The sequence below is a fragment of the Somniosus microcephalus genome, chromosome 6, assembly GCF_052327205.1.
Source record: "Somniosus microcephalus isolate GS21.2 chromosome 6, FLI_Smic_1.0, whole genome shotgun sequence".
Classification (NCBI taxonomy): Eukaryota; Metazoa; Chordata; class Chondrichthyes; order Squaliformes; family Somniosidae; genus Somniosus; species Somniosus microcephalus.
This window is the reverse complement of record NC_140992.1, coordinates 247,212,353-247,225,351: the sequence shown is the minus strand read 5'-3', so window position 1 is coordinate 247,225,351 and position 12,999 is coordinate 247,212,353. Positions and strand designations below refer to the sequence as shown.

Sequence of the window (12,999 nt, the reverse complement as noted above, 5' to 3'; positions counted from 1 at the left end):
TTTACACAAGTCTCCATCCAGTCTGACCTCATTACCTCGCTCACCATTGACAGATCGCTTCTGTCATCTATACTTCACTTGCCATCCATTCCATCAGCATGGGTGCCCTTTGTACTCTCTCATCTTGATCCTCAGAATTCCACCTCGATCAGCACCAACAACAACACCAATCTTCTCCGCAATCACCTGATGCTGCACAGGACAGAGGGTATCGGCACCCGACTACGTTGCTGCCTGCGACGCCAGTGATGGCCTCACCATGGCCAGATTTACTTCACTTGACGCTGGACACCCTGGCTGTCACATGATGTGCCAGGTTGGCACCACCCCACACCAACACCATAAAGATCCCTACAATGCCCAAACCATTCTTTTCACACTCATCACCATTGCGGGGGGTACCGTTATGTCTCACCATTCACTGCAACTCACTAAGCCACTTCCAAAGACACACACAAATCTGTCCAAGAACGCAAAGAGTTGAAAATATAGGTTTCAACACTTGACACCACATTAACAGAAACTTTGCATGAACATTGGATAAAACACCCAAGTGCCTATCCTTGTGTGTTGTTAGTTGGTATGATTGCACTAGGATGAGGGTGAGTGTGAGGGGTGGCTAGTGAGATGGGGAGGTGATAATATAGATTGAGAGGGATGGGTGGAGGTGCAAGGTAAGTTGGTGTGAGTAAGGATGTGCAGGAGTAGGGTAGAGAAGGCAGAGTGTTGGGGATGTGATGAGAGGCACAGCAGGATAAGTTTGAGTGTGGCTTTGTACTAACGTTTCGTGATCTACTGAAATCATTGAAACGTTTGCAGCACTGCACCCAGGTCCTCCTGACCACATCCCTGCTTGTGCCCTCCTCTGCAATGTGCAACCAGGCTGTGTTGATCTCCTGGGGAGGTCTCTTCAGCCCATGGGAAGAGAAGAGGTCCTCCCTGCGTGCTGTGACTCTCTCCGTAAGCATATGGAGGGAGTCATGGGAGAGCCTGGGTGCAGCCTTGTGCCTTTGTTCAGTGATCATCAGTGTTTGCAGCACCTCAGTGCTGTAGAACACTGATAGCACAAATGGCAAAATAAAGTTGGCCATGGTCCCTTTTAGGAAACCGGCTGATGACGCGTCATCAAATGACGTCACCAGACCCGCTTTCTCTAATTGGCTGGGAAGCATGCTGGGCGGGCTTAACAAGCCCAATCAGGGGAAATTTATTTCACAGAGCAGGATGAAGCCAGCAGGGGTGTTGGGACCCGCCACCGACATCACCTGCCACCGACCCGCCAAGTTAAGTAAAATCCCGGCCTTAATGTTTGCAATCTCACTTTTGGGGCAACTTTGCCTAGTTTTCATATTTTTACATTTAAAAATTGTTATGTGGCGGAGCCACCAAAGGACTCAGAGCGGTTGTACATAATTCCTTTAACAGCAATGTAGTTACTGTCTGTGCCTGTACCTTTAATTACACTGTTTGACTGTACAATGTCTAGTTACCTTTACAGCACGGTTTCAACGTGATGACGTCATGCCGTTAGTCACGTGATGCCCCAGTGGCGGGAAGAACATTATAACGTCATGACGTCAGTCTTCTGACCAGAGGATCAGTCCTCGTGGAGCCCTCAAGGAGAGTAGACCTGTTATTGATGTGTTCTAGCAGTTTCCAGTTTAAACTCGTTTGGTTTATTAAAGTTCATTATTTAATTGCCTGAGTCGAACTCAGTCTTTTTGATAGGAACCTCCGTTCCTACATTGGTGACCCCGACTTCTATGAACGATTTTCGTGGAAGATTCGACATGGACACGAACGCCGTCACGCTGAAACTGCCACAGTTCTGGGAGCAACAACCAGACGCCTGGTTCATCCAGGTTGAAGCTCAGTTCGCCATCCGGAACATCATCGCGGATCAGACCCGTTATTATTACATGGTCTCCGCCCTCGACAGCGCAACTGCATCACGGATCATCAGCCTCATCGGTAGTCCTCCTATTGACAGCAAGTATGATGCAATTAAGGCGCGGTTGCTTCAGGTTTTCGGGCTATCAAAGTCGGAGCGTGCTCGCCGGCTCATCATGCTGCCCGGCCTCGGGGACTCCAAACCGTCCGAGCTCATGAGCCAAATGCTCACGCTCTTGGGTGCTGAACCGGAATGTTTCCTCTTCCGGGAGCTTTTCCTCTATCAACTGCCTGAACAGGTTCAGGCTGCCCTAGCCAGATCCGACATTACAGACTGCGCCAAGCTTGCGGCCGAAGCCGATAAGATTTTCACGGTTACCCAGCAGTGCTGCGCGGCCACGAGGCGCCCACCCCCCACTTCTCCTACAGCGGGCTGGTGCTCCTACCACACCTGTTTTGGCGCAAAAGCACGATGCTGCCGTTCCCCCTGCAGTTTTTCGCCCCCAAAAAAAACAAGAAAGCGCAGGCGGCGTCCCTGGCGACGGATGACCAAGTCTAGCGGGCGTTCCGCGGTGGCGATGGCCGTCGGTTCTACGGGGAAACTCCTCTATATCACTGATTCCCTCTCGGGCCGCTGTTTCCTTTGTGACACCGGGGCGCAGTGTAGCATTCTACCTGCGTCGAAGCTCGACATGCAGACTGGGAACCTCGGTTTTTCCCTCGTGGCGGCTAATGGCGCAGCTATTCGAAAGTTCCGAAAGCGGCGGGTCGAAGTCTGTTTCGGCGGTCAGCGCTTCTTTTGGGAATTCGTCACGGCCACATTCTCACAGGCTATCCTAGGGGCGGATTTTCTGTGTGCCAACAGCCTATTAGTCGATGTCCGGCACCGCCAGCTGATCAACGCGGCCACTTTCCATTCAATTCCGTGCTTCCACAGTATCTCCGTGGCATGCTCCATTGCCTGTGCTTTCCCTCCTCCAGATGATTTCACGCGGCTCCTCGGGGAGTTTCCGGAGCTGACAAGGCCCACCTTCTCCTCTTCGGCGATGAAACATGGTGTTGAGCATCACATCACCACTACTGGCTCCCCGGTTTATGCGTGGGCTAGAAGGCTCGAACCCGGCAAGCTCGCAGCTGCGAAGGCGGAGTTCGCCACAATGGAGCAGCTCGGGATCATTAGGCGATTGAATAGTCCCTGGTCCTCGCCTCTCCACATCGTGCCGAAACCAGGCGGCGGTTGGCGGCCATGCGGTGACTACCGACGCCACCACTCCGGATCGGTACCCGATCCCGCATATCCAGGACTTCTCTGCCCACTTGGCGGGAAATTCTATCTTCTCTAAAGTCGACCTTGTCCGTGGATATCACCAGGTTCCAGTGCACCCACAAGACGTCCCGAAAACCGCAGTCATCACCCCTTTTGGCCTCTTTGAGTTCCTGCGGATGCCGTTTGGCTTAAAGAACGCAGCACAGGCATTCCAGCGTTTAATGGACTCTGTTCTTCGAGACCTGCGTTTCATTTTCATCTATCTTGATGACATACTCATCGCCAGTGCCAGCAAGGAGGAGCACATCTCCCATTTGCGTTCCCTCTTTACACGCCTCAGCCAACACCGTTTAATCATCAACCCGGCCAAGTGCCAGTTCGGCCTGCAACAAATCAACTTCCTGGGACACCGCATAACATCGGACGGCGCCGTCCCTTTGTCGACGAAGGTTGAGGCGGTTACTTCTTTCCCGTAGCCGTCAACAGTCGAGGCCTTGCAGGAGTTCCTGGGGATGGTCAACTTCTACCACCGTTTCGTCCCCAAGGCGGCTCAACTCATGCAACCATTGTTCGGGGCCCTCGAGGGCAAGTCCGGTAAAGACCCAATCAGCTGGACAGCTGAAATGGTCCAGGCATTCGGCGACACCAAGAATGCTTTGGCCAACGCAACCATGCTGGCACACCCACTTCCAGGTGCTACTATCGCCCTTACCACCGACGCGTCAGACTACGCCATCGGGGCAGTGCAAGAACAGTGGGTCAACGGCACGTGGCAGCCGCTGGTGTTTTTCAGCCGTCAATTACGAAAGAATGAAAAAAAGTACAGCACCTTCGATAGGGAGCTACTGGCCCTTTTCCTCGCCATTCGCCATTTCCGGTTTTTATTGGAGGGGCGCCCCTTCACGGCTTTTGTCGACCACAAACCCCTTACGTTCGCCATGGCCAAGACCGCCGAACCGTGGTCCGCTCGTCAACAACGTCACTTGACGTTCATTTCCGAATTTACCACGGACATTCAACATGTGTCTGGTAAGGACAACCTGGTGGCAGATTGCCTCTCCCGTGTGACGGTCCACGCGGTGCACCTGGGAATCGACTACGCCCTCATGGCGGCAGATCAGGTTTCGGACTCAGAGGTCCAATCATATAGAACCGTCCCCTCTAGCTTCCAAGCGACCGATGTCATCTTCCAGGCCGCAGGTGCCACACTCCTTTGCGACATTTCCATGGGAGTTCCTCGACCTATCGTGCCAGTCGCATGGCGCCGGAAGGTTTTTGATGCCATACACGGGTTGTCGCACCCGGGGATGAAGGCTTCGCAACGGCTTATGTCGGCCAAGTTCGTTTGGAAAGGTATGCACATCGATGTCCGTGACTGGGCTAATACCTGCGTTGTTTGTCAGAAGGCCAAAGTCCAGCGTCATGTCAAGGCTCCAGTGGCTGCGTTCACTGTTCCGGAGCGTCATTTCGACCACGTGCATGTGGACCTCGTGGGGCCGCTTCCGCCTTCTCAGGGTTATACTCATCTCCTCACCATAGTGGACCGCACCACTAGGTGGCCAGAGGCAATTCCTTTGGTTTCCACCACGTCGGCAGACATCGCTAGAGCTTTCATCTCCTGTTGGGTTGCCTGTTTTGGGGTACCGGCGGACATCTCTTCTGACTGCGGGCCACAATTTTCCTCAGATCTTTGGAACGCTGTGGCTCAGGGGCTCGGTACCAAACTTCATCGCACCACCGCCTATCATCCGCAGGCAAACGGCCTTTGCGAGCGATTCCACAGGTCGCTTAAAGCCTCTCTTCGGGCCAGTCTTCAAAGCGCAGGATGGGTGGACAGACTCCCATGGGTCCTGTTGGGTCTTCGTACGGCGCCCAAAGACGACCTACAATCGTCTTCGGCTGAACTAGTCTATGACCAGCCGCTCCGTGTACCAGGAGATTTCCTCCCTTCTCCCACAGAGCCATGGTCCGCCTCCCAGCAACTTGTTCGCCACCAAGAAGCAGCCAGATGCTTTGCTCCGATACCTACGTACAATCACGGTTTGCAGAACTCCTACGTGCCACCGGGACTGAAGAATGCGGAGTATGTCTTCATCCGCCACGATGCTCACCGGGATCCGCTCAAGCCCCCTTACACTGGTCCTTTCCGCGTCATCGAACCAGGAGACAAATCCTTTTCGGTCGACGTCGGAGGGAAGCCAGATCACATCTCGGTGGACCGCTTGAAGCCGGCTCACCTGGACCTGGATCACCCTGTCGTAGTCGCTCAACCACCCAAACGTGGCCGACCGCCCGTTGCCGCTGCACCAGATCAACCAAAGCCGCCTGACAACTCCGCCACGCCTGTTCAGCCGCAACTGACTGCCAACTCGACCACCGGTCGTCAACTTCCTCTACCAGGGTACCGAAGTCGATCGGACAGGCTCATCAGGCCTCCTCTTCGCCTCACCTTTTCTGTTAAAGACAATTCTGGGGGGGCGCATGTGGCGGAGCCACCAAAGGACTCAGCGGTTGTATATAATTCCTTTAACAGCAATGTAGTTACTGTCTGTGCCTGTACCTTTAATTACACTGTTTGACTGTACAATGTCTAGTTACCTTTACAGCACGGTTTCAACGTGATGACGTCATGCCGTTAGTCACGTGATGCCCCAATGGCGGGAAGAACGTTATAACGTCATGACGTCAGTCTTCTGACCAGAGGATCAGTCCTCGTGGAGCCCTCAAGGAGAGTAGACCTGTTATTGATGTGTTCTAGCAGTTTCCAGTTTAAACTCGTTTGGTTTCATTAAAGTTCATTATTTAATTGCCTGAGTCGAACTCAGTCTTTTTGATAGGGACCTCCGTTCCTACAGTTACAAATGAAAAGGATATGATATCAACCAGCGGAAAGGCTCGCATTAAGATAGTTGCAATGTGTGAAATAGAAGTAGGATGACATAAAAGGCGGAAATGAAAACAAAGTCAAAAGATGAAGTAATAGAGTCAAATTAAAAAAGGAGGGAGTCACAATACTGAAAAAGCACCCCATCCACATAGATTCAAAATAAAGGAACACACACTTGGTTAAAATAGTCTAATATTTTTTGAAGTATTAAAATTTGTCCAGGTCATCATTTCAGTTGAAATCTCAAATTATGCACATTGATCTGAGATACACATTTTGTACATTTTTGTGTTTTTGGCATTTTTGAAGTGACTAAAACTAAATACTCTATTTTTATAGATGCTGAAAATGGAGAAACAATTGAATGCAAGTGACTTTGAATCTAGCTCTTTGAGAGCTAATTTGCAAAACAAAGCAGAAGATGTTCAGAAGCTCACAGAGGAGCTAAAACAATCTCAGGAAGCTATGCATCAGATGACTGAAGAACTAACTGAGATCAAAGGAAACATACACTTTGAAGTAAGTGGCTTGGGTGGCATCAGGCAGGGGTAGAAGGGGAGAGGAGATGGAGGAAGACAGGGAAGACGGAGAGAGGAGTGGAGAGGGGAAGGCGAGAGGGAGCAAGGAGGGGCGGAGTGGTGCCGGGTTAGAAAGACTTGCATTTATATAGCGCCTCTCATGACCTCAGGACGTCCCAAAGCACTTTACAGCCAATGAAATACTTTTGAAGTGTAGTCACTGTTGTAATGTAGGAAACCTGGCAGCCAATTTGCGCACAGCAAGCTCCCACAAAAAGCAATGAGAAAATGACCAGATAATCTGTTGTGATGATGTCGGTTAAGGGCTAAATATTGGCCAGGACACCGTGAAGAACTCCCTTTCTCTTCAAAATAGTGGCATAAGATCTTTTACATCCACCTGAGTGCGCAGACAGGGCCTTGGTTTAACATCTTAGCCGAAAGACGGCACCTTTGACAGTGTAGTGTCTTTACTGCACTGGCGTGTCAGCCTAGATTTTGTGCTCAAGTCTCTGGAGTGGGACTTGATCCCACAACCTTCTGACTCAGAGATGCGAGAGTGCTGAGCCACAGCTGACACCAGGAAATTACCCGGGGTGGGAAATTACCCAGGACAGGGGTAAAATTAGCTCACTAGGTGGGAGTAGAAAAGTATCTTATTTGCGGGGTGGGGGCCTGGGCCTGGGCTACAAGGGGAGTAAAAATAACCAGTGAGTACACCACAGAACAGTGAAGAAATGAAGCGGACAAACAGGACGCAAATGCAGCAAACCATTAAAAGAACGCTCAAATGACCGATGTCTTTTCTCCTGTCAGTGGGTTTTGTAGGGGAAATCACTAGCACGGAGGATGGTAGCTTTCCTTTTCAGTGAGATGTTGAAGTCAGAAATGATAACGGGACTGAGAGTAAGTGAAAGAATTTAAATGCAGTAATGGTTCTGGGTAGAAAAAATGTAAATAGTTAATAAAACTTTTGAATCCGGAAAACTGTTCAAATATGTCAACACAATAACCAGTCTTCCATTCTATGGCATATTAAAAATTATGTGGTTGGTAATGTTATTTTTGTCAGCTCCAGTTAACTGTAAGTTAGATTGAGATAATTCCCTGTACCATTGAATTAAACTATTTTAATGAATGTTCTGCAGATTTTAAGCAGGGAGGAGAAACTTTCTACTTTGCAAAACAGCAGAGAGAACTTGCAACATCAGTATAGCAGCTGTTATTCTGAAGTGAGTGTATGATGTTATTTGTTGTATTTCATGCCTTTCAAGTTATTAGTTTGAGGGAGGTCAATGCTGAGGAAAGGAATGTTTTTCCAATTTTGGAACCCAGTATTAGCATTATGCTTACAGAATGGGCCCACAACAGAGTAACACTTCATCTATTATGCCCAAACAATGTCGTTTAGAAGAGCACCCTAGTATATTATTTTCTCTATTTCTTACACAAACCATGGTAATAAGATTAACAGCTGATGCTGAACTATGGATTATCGTGTGATGTGAACCCGTGGTCTCTGCGAACTTGGTTGAGATTCCGCAAGCTTATTTCAAACAGGGTTCTTACAGTCAGCGGGAAAAGTTATATACATCTGTACCTGAAAAAGAGGACACGTGGGCTAGATTTTTGTGCCCAGTCATAGTCAATGGGCAGAAAATCTAGGATACTCTAAACTTTCCCTCATGGAGGTAAATTCCATTTAAAAACCAGTAAAGGCAATGGGGGGGAATTTTAACCTAAAAAAAACAGGTGAGTTTGGAGTGTGGGGGTAGTTAAATAGTTAAAAATCAGATTCCCAACCTGGACCCACCGCCAACCCGCCCACTTCCGGTTTTAACAGGGGTGGGCAACCAACCCGCTCCCAGGAGGTGGAACGTCAATTTAAATATTACAATGAGGCCGGAAGCTGCTTCTTTACCCTCCATTTTGTTTTTAACTGCAGCTGGATGGGTTTTACACACTTCGTAAAACCTGGCAGTTACAGCCTTGATGTAATTACCTGGATCCAGGGTCCCTGCATAGCCCACCTCCCGCGATCAGAGAACCCCCCCCCCCCCCACGAAACCTCTGATTGCCTTCCCAGATCCCCCACCCTCCCTCCCCCCGTCGCACAACATCCCCAATCTTGTTACCCTGTCCCACGACGTCCCCGATCTTCTCTTCTCCTCACCCCCCAACCCCAATCCTCCGGAGGCCGGCACTGGCCCCCACCCGATCCCTCCCTCCCTCCTCTGTGCGGCCTAGTGCCTCAGGCCTACCTGCCCACAACCAGCCAGCCTCTCCATCTGGCTGGCTGTGAGTGGGAAACAGAGGCTTCAGATGCAAATCAGGCCCTGCCATTAAAGTCGGCAGGGCCTGCAGGAAACCCATTCTCCCGCCCGCATTGGAGCCCCCTATCCGCCTTCCCTATGAAAATCCAGCCCAACATGTTCACTAGCAAAAAATACAAAAACCAAGTAACTACTGTCAAACATGCAGTACAAAACCTTGGCTTATATTTTCTCTCATTTGGTATGATATATACTGATTATGCATCTGCTCTGTGACATGTAGTTGAATAAAATACAGTTTAAGTCACACAGTACAATACAACTTCATTTTAAAACCTATGATCATAGGAGCTTGCCATCTGTCCTGTGCCTGGCATACAGGCATGATAATCAACATGAAAAATGTAACTGAAATTGAATAAGCTGTACTCAACAAACTCCAGCTGTGCATATTGTATGAAATAACATAGGTGAGAGCATGTTTCAAGATGTAACACATCTTTTGGATTTGGATAATGTCCATAAACGATTTGAACTTTGTTCTCAATGGAGCGTAAAATCGGGCAGGGTGTAAACTGGATGTCCAACCCGAATCTGCCCGGTTCCGATCGGGTGGGTTAGATTAAAATCGGGGCTTTTAATGTCCTCCAAATACCTCAACTGCTAGTTTGAGTTAGGATGGCGATATTCAGGGATGATATTAAAACTGCTTTCCTTTCTTCCTATAAATGGTTAGCCAATCTTTACGGAAATATTTCATGCTTGAATTTCAGCTGATTAAAATATCAAGTATTCCGTTGGTATTTCATCTTCAGATATATAACAACAGAAAAGTTCATCCGACGTTATTGTGTTGATAGCATGGTTAGTTATGAAGAGCTAATTTGGCAGTCATTTTGTTTTTGCCAAAAAACTTGAAAAGCACATAATGTATCGTACTTAAAGAGGGCATCACTATTTTGGGGAGGAAAAGAGCTGCAAGTTAATGACGTTACACACAAACAACAACAATGCTTTCATAACGATAATGAATTTGTCAGCTCAAATGTTTACCAACAGAAGAAAAAAAAATTCTAATAGCATTGCATCGATGATTGGTGCCTCATTAAACCTTCCTGCAATCTTACAGGGGTGACAATACCCTTTAAGTAGAGGTACTGGGAGAACACTTGGAAATGTGTCCCATAGAAGAGGCCCTCATAATAGTCCATCTACTTGAAATATGTTAATTAAATAAATAATTTAGATTTTCTTAAATATTACTGTTCTTTCCAGATTACAATTTTTGAGCACCACTCCATTGGTTTTTTTTTTAACCTGTGAGTTTAGACCAGTTGTAACATACAAGCTGCTTCAGTAGATGTATAGAAAAACTGATCTGTCTCAGTTCTGACGAAGGGTCATCGACCTGAAACATTGTCTCTGTTTCTCTCCACGAAAGCTGCTGGACCTGCTGAGTGTTTCCAGCATCTTCTGTTTTTATTTCAGATTTCCAGCATCCGCAGTATTTTACTTCTGTCTCACTGGTGCTGCTCTGAATATTCAGTTAGGTTTAATAAGCTGCAAGCGCAAGGCATTCCTGATCTGGAAACAGCAACAGAACTTGAGAGCAAGAAAGCAGCTCTACAGACGCCTGAAGGCCGAGGTCCACCAACAAACTCGCGACCTACAGAACAGATGGTGGGTGGAGAAAGCGCAGGAGATCCAGCAGCTAGCCGACAACCGCGACGTGCGTGGATTTTTTAGCGCAGTCAAGAACATCTACAGCCCAAGTACCCAAGGTCCTACTCCACTGCGGGCCAAGAACAGAGAGGTACTCATCAAGGACAGAGAGGCAGTCAGTGCCCGCTGGAAGGAGCACTTCGAAGATCTCCTTAACCGAGACTCTGTCTTCGACGCGAGTGTCCTGCAGCATGCTACCCGCCACCATCTAGCACAACCGCAGCCCGGCATGAGGTTGAAAAGGCCATCCGACAACTGAAGAACAACAAGGCCTCGAGCAGATGGAATCCCCGCCGAGACACTAAAGCATGGCGGAGAAGCACTTCTGGCGCGAATTCATGAACTCATTTCTCTTATCTGGAAGGAGGAGAGCATGCCAGGGGATCTCAGAGACGCCGTAATTGTGACCATCTTCAAGAAAGGTGACAAGTCCGATTGCGGTAATTACAGAGGAGTTTCCCTGCTGTCTGCCACATGCAAAGTCATCGCAAGAATCCTCCTCAATCACCTTCTCCCAGTGGCCGAAGAGCTCCTCCCAGAGTCACAATGCGGCTTCCGCCCACTAAGGGACACAATGGACATGATCTTCACCGCACGTCAATTACAAGAGAACTGCAGGGAACAGCACCAACCGCTGTACATGGCCTTCTTTGATCTCACAAAGCTTTCGACACTGTCAACCGTGAGGGATTATGGAGTGTTCTCCTCAAATTCGGCTGCCCTCAAAAGTTTGTCACCATCCTCCACCTGCTTCACAATGACATGAAAGCCGTGATCCTAACCAACGATTTCACCACAGACCCAATTCATGTAGAAACCGGGGTCAAGCAAGGCTGTGTCATCGCACCAACGCTCTTCTCGAACTTCCTTGCTGCAATGCTCCATCTCAATAAGCTCCCGCTGGAGTGGAGCTAATTTACAAAACAAATGGGAAACTGTTCAACCCCCGTTGCCTCCAGTCTAGATCCAAGGTCGTCCATCTTCTGTCATCGAATTACAGTATGCAGACGGCGCTTGCGTATGCGCTCACTCGGAGGTCGAACTCCAAACCATTGTCAACACCTTCACCGAAGCATACGAGAGCATGGGCCTTACACTAAACATCCGTAAGACAAAGGTCCTCTACCAACCTGCCCCCGCCACACAGTACTGCCCCCCGATTATCAAAATCCATGACAAGGCCTTGGACAACGTGGACCACTTTCCATACCTCGGGAGCCTACTGTCAACAAGGGCAGACATCGATGACGAAGTCCAACACCGCCTTCAATATGCCAGTCCAGCCTTCGGTCGCATGAGGAAGAGAGTGTTTGAAGACCAGGATCTCAAACCCGACACTAAGCTCATGGTCTACAGAGCAGCAGTGATACCCGCCCTGCTGTATGCCTCAGAGACATGGACCATGTACAGCAGGCACCTCAAAGCACTGGAGAGGTAGCACCAACGCTGCCCCCGCAAGATCCTGCAAATTCATTGGCAGGATAGGCGCACCAACATCAGTGTTCTCGCTCAGGCCAACATCCCCAGCATCGAAGCTTTGACCACGCTCGATCAGCTCCGATGAACGGGTCACATCATCCGCATGCCCAATACGAGACTCCCAAAACAAGTGCTCTACTTGGAGCTCCGGCACAGCAAAAGAGCCCCAGGTGGGCAGAGGAAACGCTTCAAGGACACCCTCAAAGTCTCCTTGAAAAAGTGCAACATCCCCACCGACACCTGGGAGTCCCTGGCCCAAGACCGCACAAAATGGAGGAGAAGCATCCGGGAAGGCGCCGAACACCTCGAGTCTCTTCGCCGGGAGCAAGCAGAAGCCAAGCGCAGGCAGCGCAAGGAGCGCACGTCAACCCAAGCACCCCACCCACCCGCCCCTTCAACCACCGTCTGCCCCACCTGTGACAGAGACTGTAGGTCCCGCATTGGACTAATCAGTCACCTGAGAACTCATTTTTAATGTGGAAGCAAGTCATCCTCAGTTCCGAAGGACTGCCTAAGAAGAAGGTTTGTCTCAATGCAGAAACAAGTGAGGTAGACTCCTTCAGTTCTTTAACTGAGGACACTTTTCCCAGCCCCAGCCATCCACAAATAACTGAGAACAGGTTTGAGATGTCAATGCCAGATCAAAATGTAAAATATACCCATGTTCGAGTGTTGTGTTTTAACAAAAGTAACAATGTTACATTTGTTTTACATGTTAATTAGAATATGAGTGTTTCGATTTGTGATATGAATTTCATCTTGTAATAAAATATTTGTGTATGCAGCTGTTATGCAAAGAAGATACTCTGGAGAAAGTGAAGAAAGAGCTTGATGCTGTAACAGAAGAATCAGTCCAACGTATGGTGCAGCTCTCGAACAGTACTGTGGAGAAGCAGAAGCTAGAAGTTGACCTAACTGTCCTCAGTGAGAAACACAAAGCAGCGCAGGAAGAGGTATTTCTGT

At 48.9% G+C, this 12,999-nt stretch overlaps 1 protein-coding gene across 1 annotated transcript in view; it reads left to right on the top strand.

Annotated features, from left to right (window-relative positions):
• Positions 1–12,999, top strand: part of pmfbp1 (polyamine modulated factor 1 binding protein 1) — an 840,874-nt gene that overhangs the window by 557,906 nt on the left and 269,969 nt on the right. Inside the window, 3 exon segments of the mRNA XM_085991731.1 lie at positions 6,384–6,563; positions 7,711–7,794; positions 12,822–12,989. Of these exon segments, the coding sequence (XP_085847857.1) occupies positions 6,384–6,563; positions 7,711–7,794; positions 12,822–12,989 (432 nt within the window).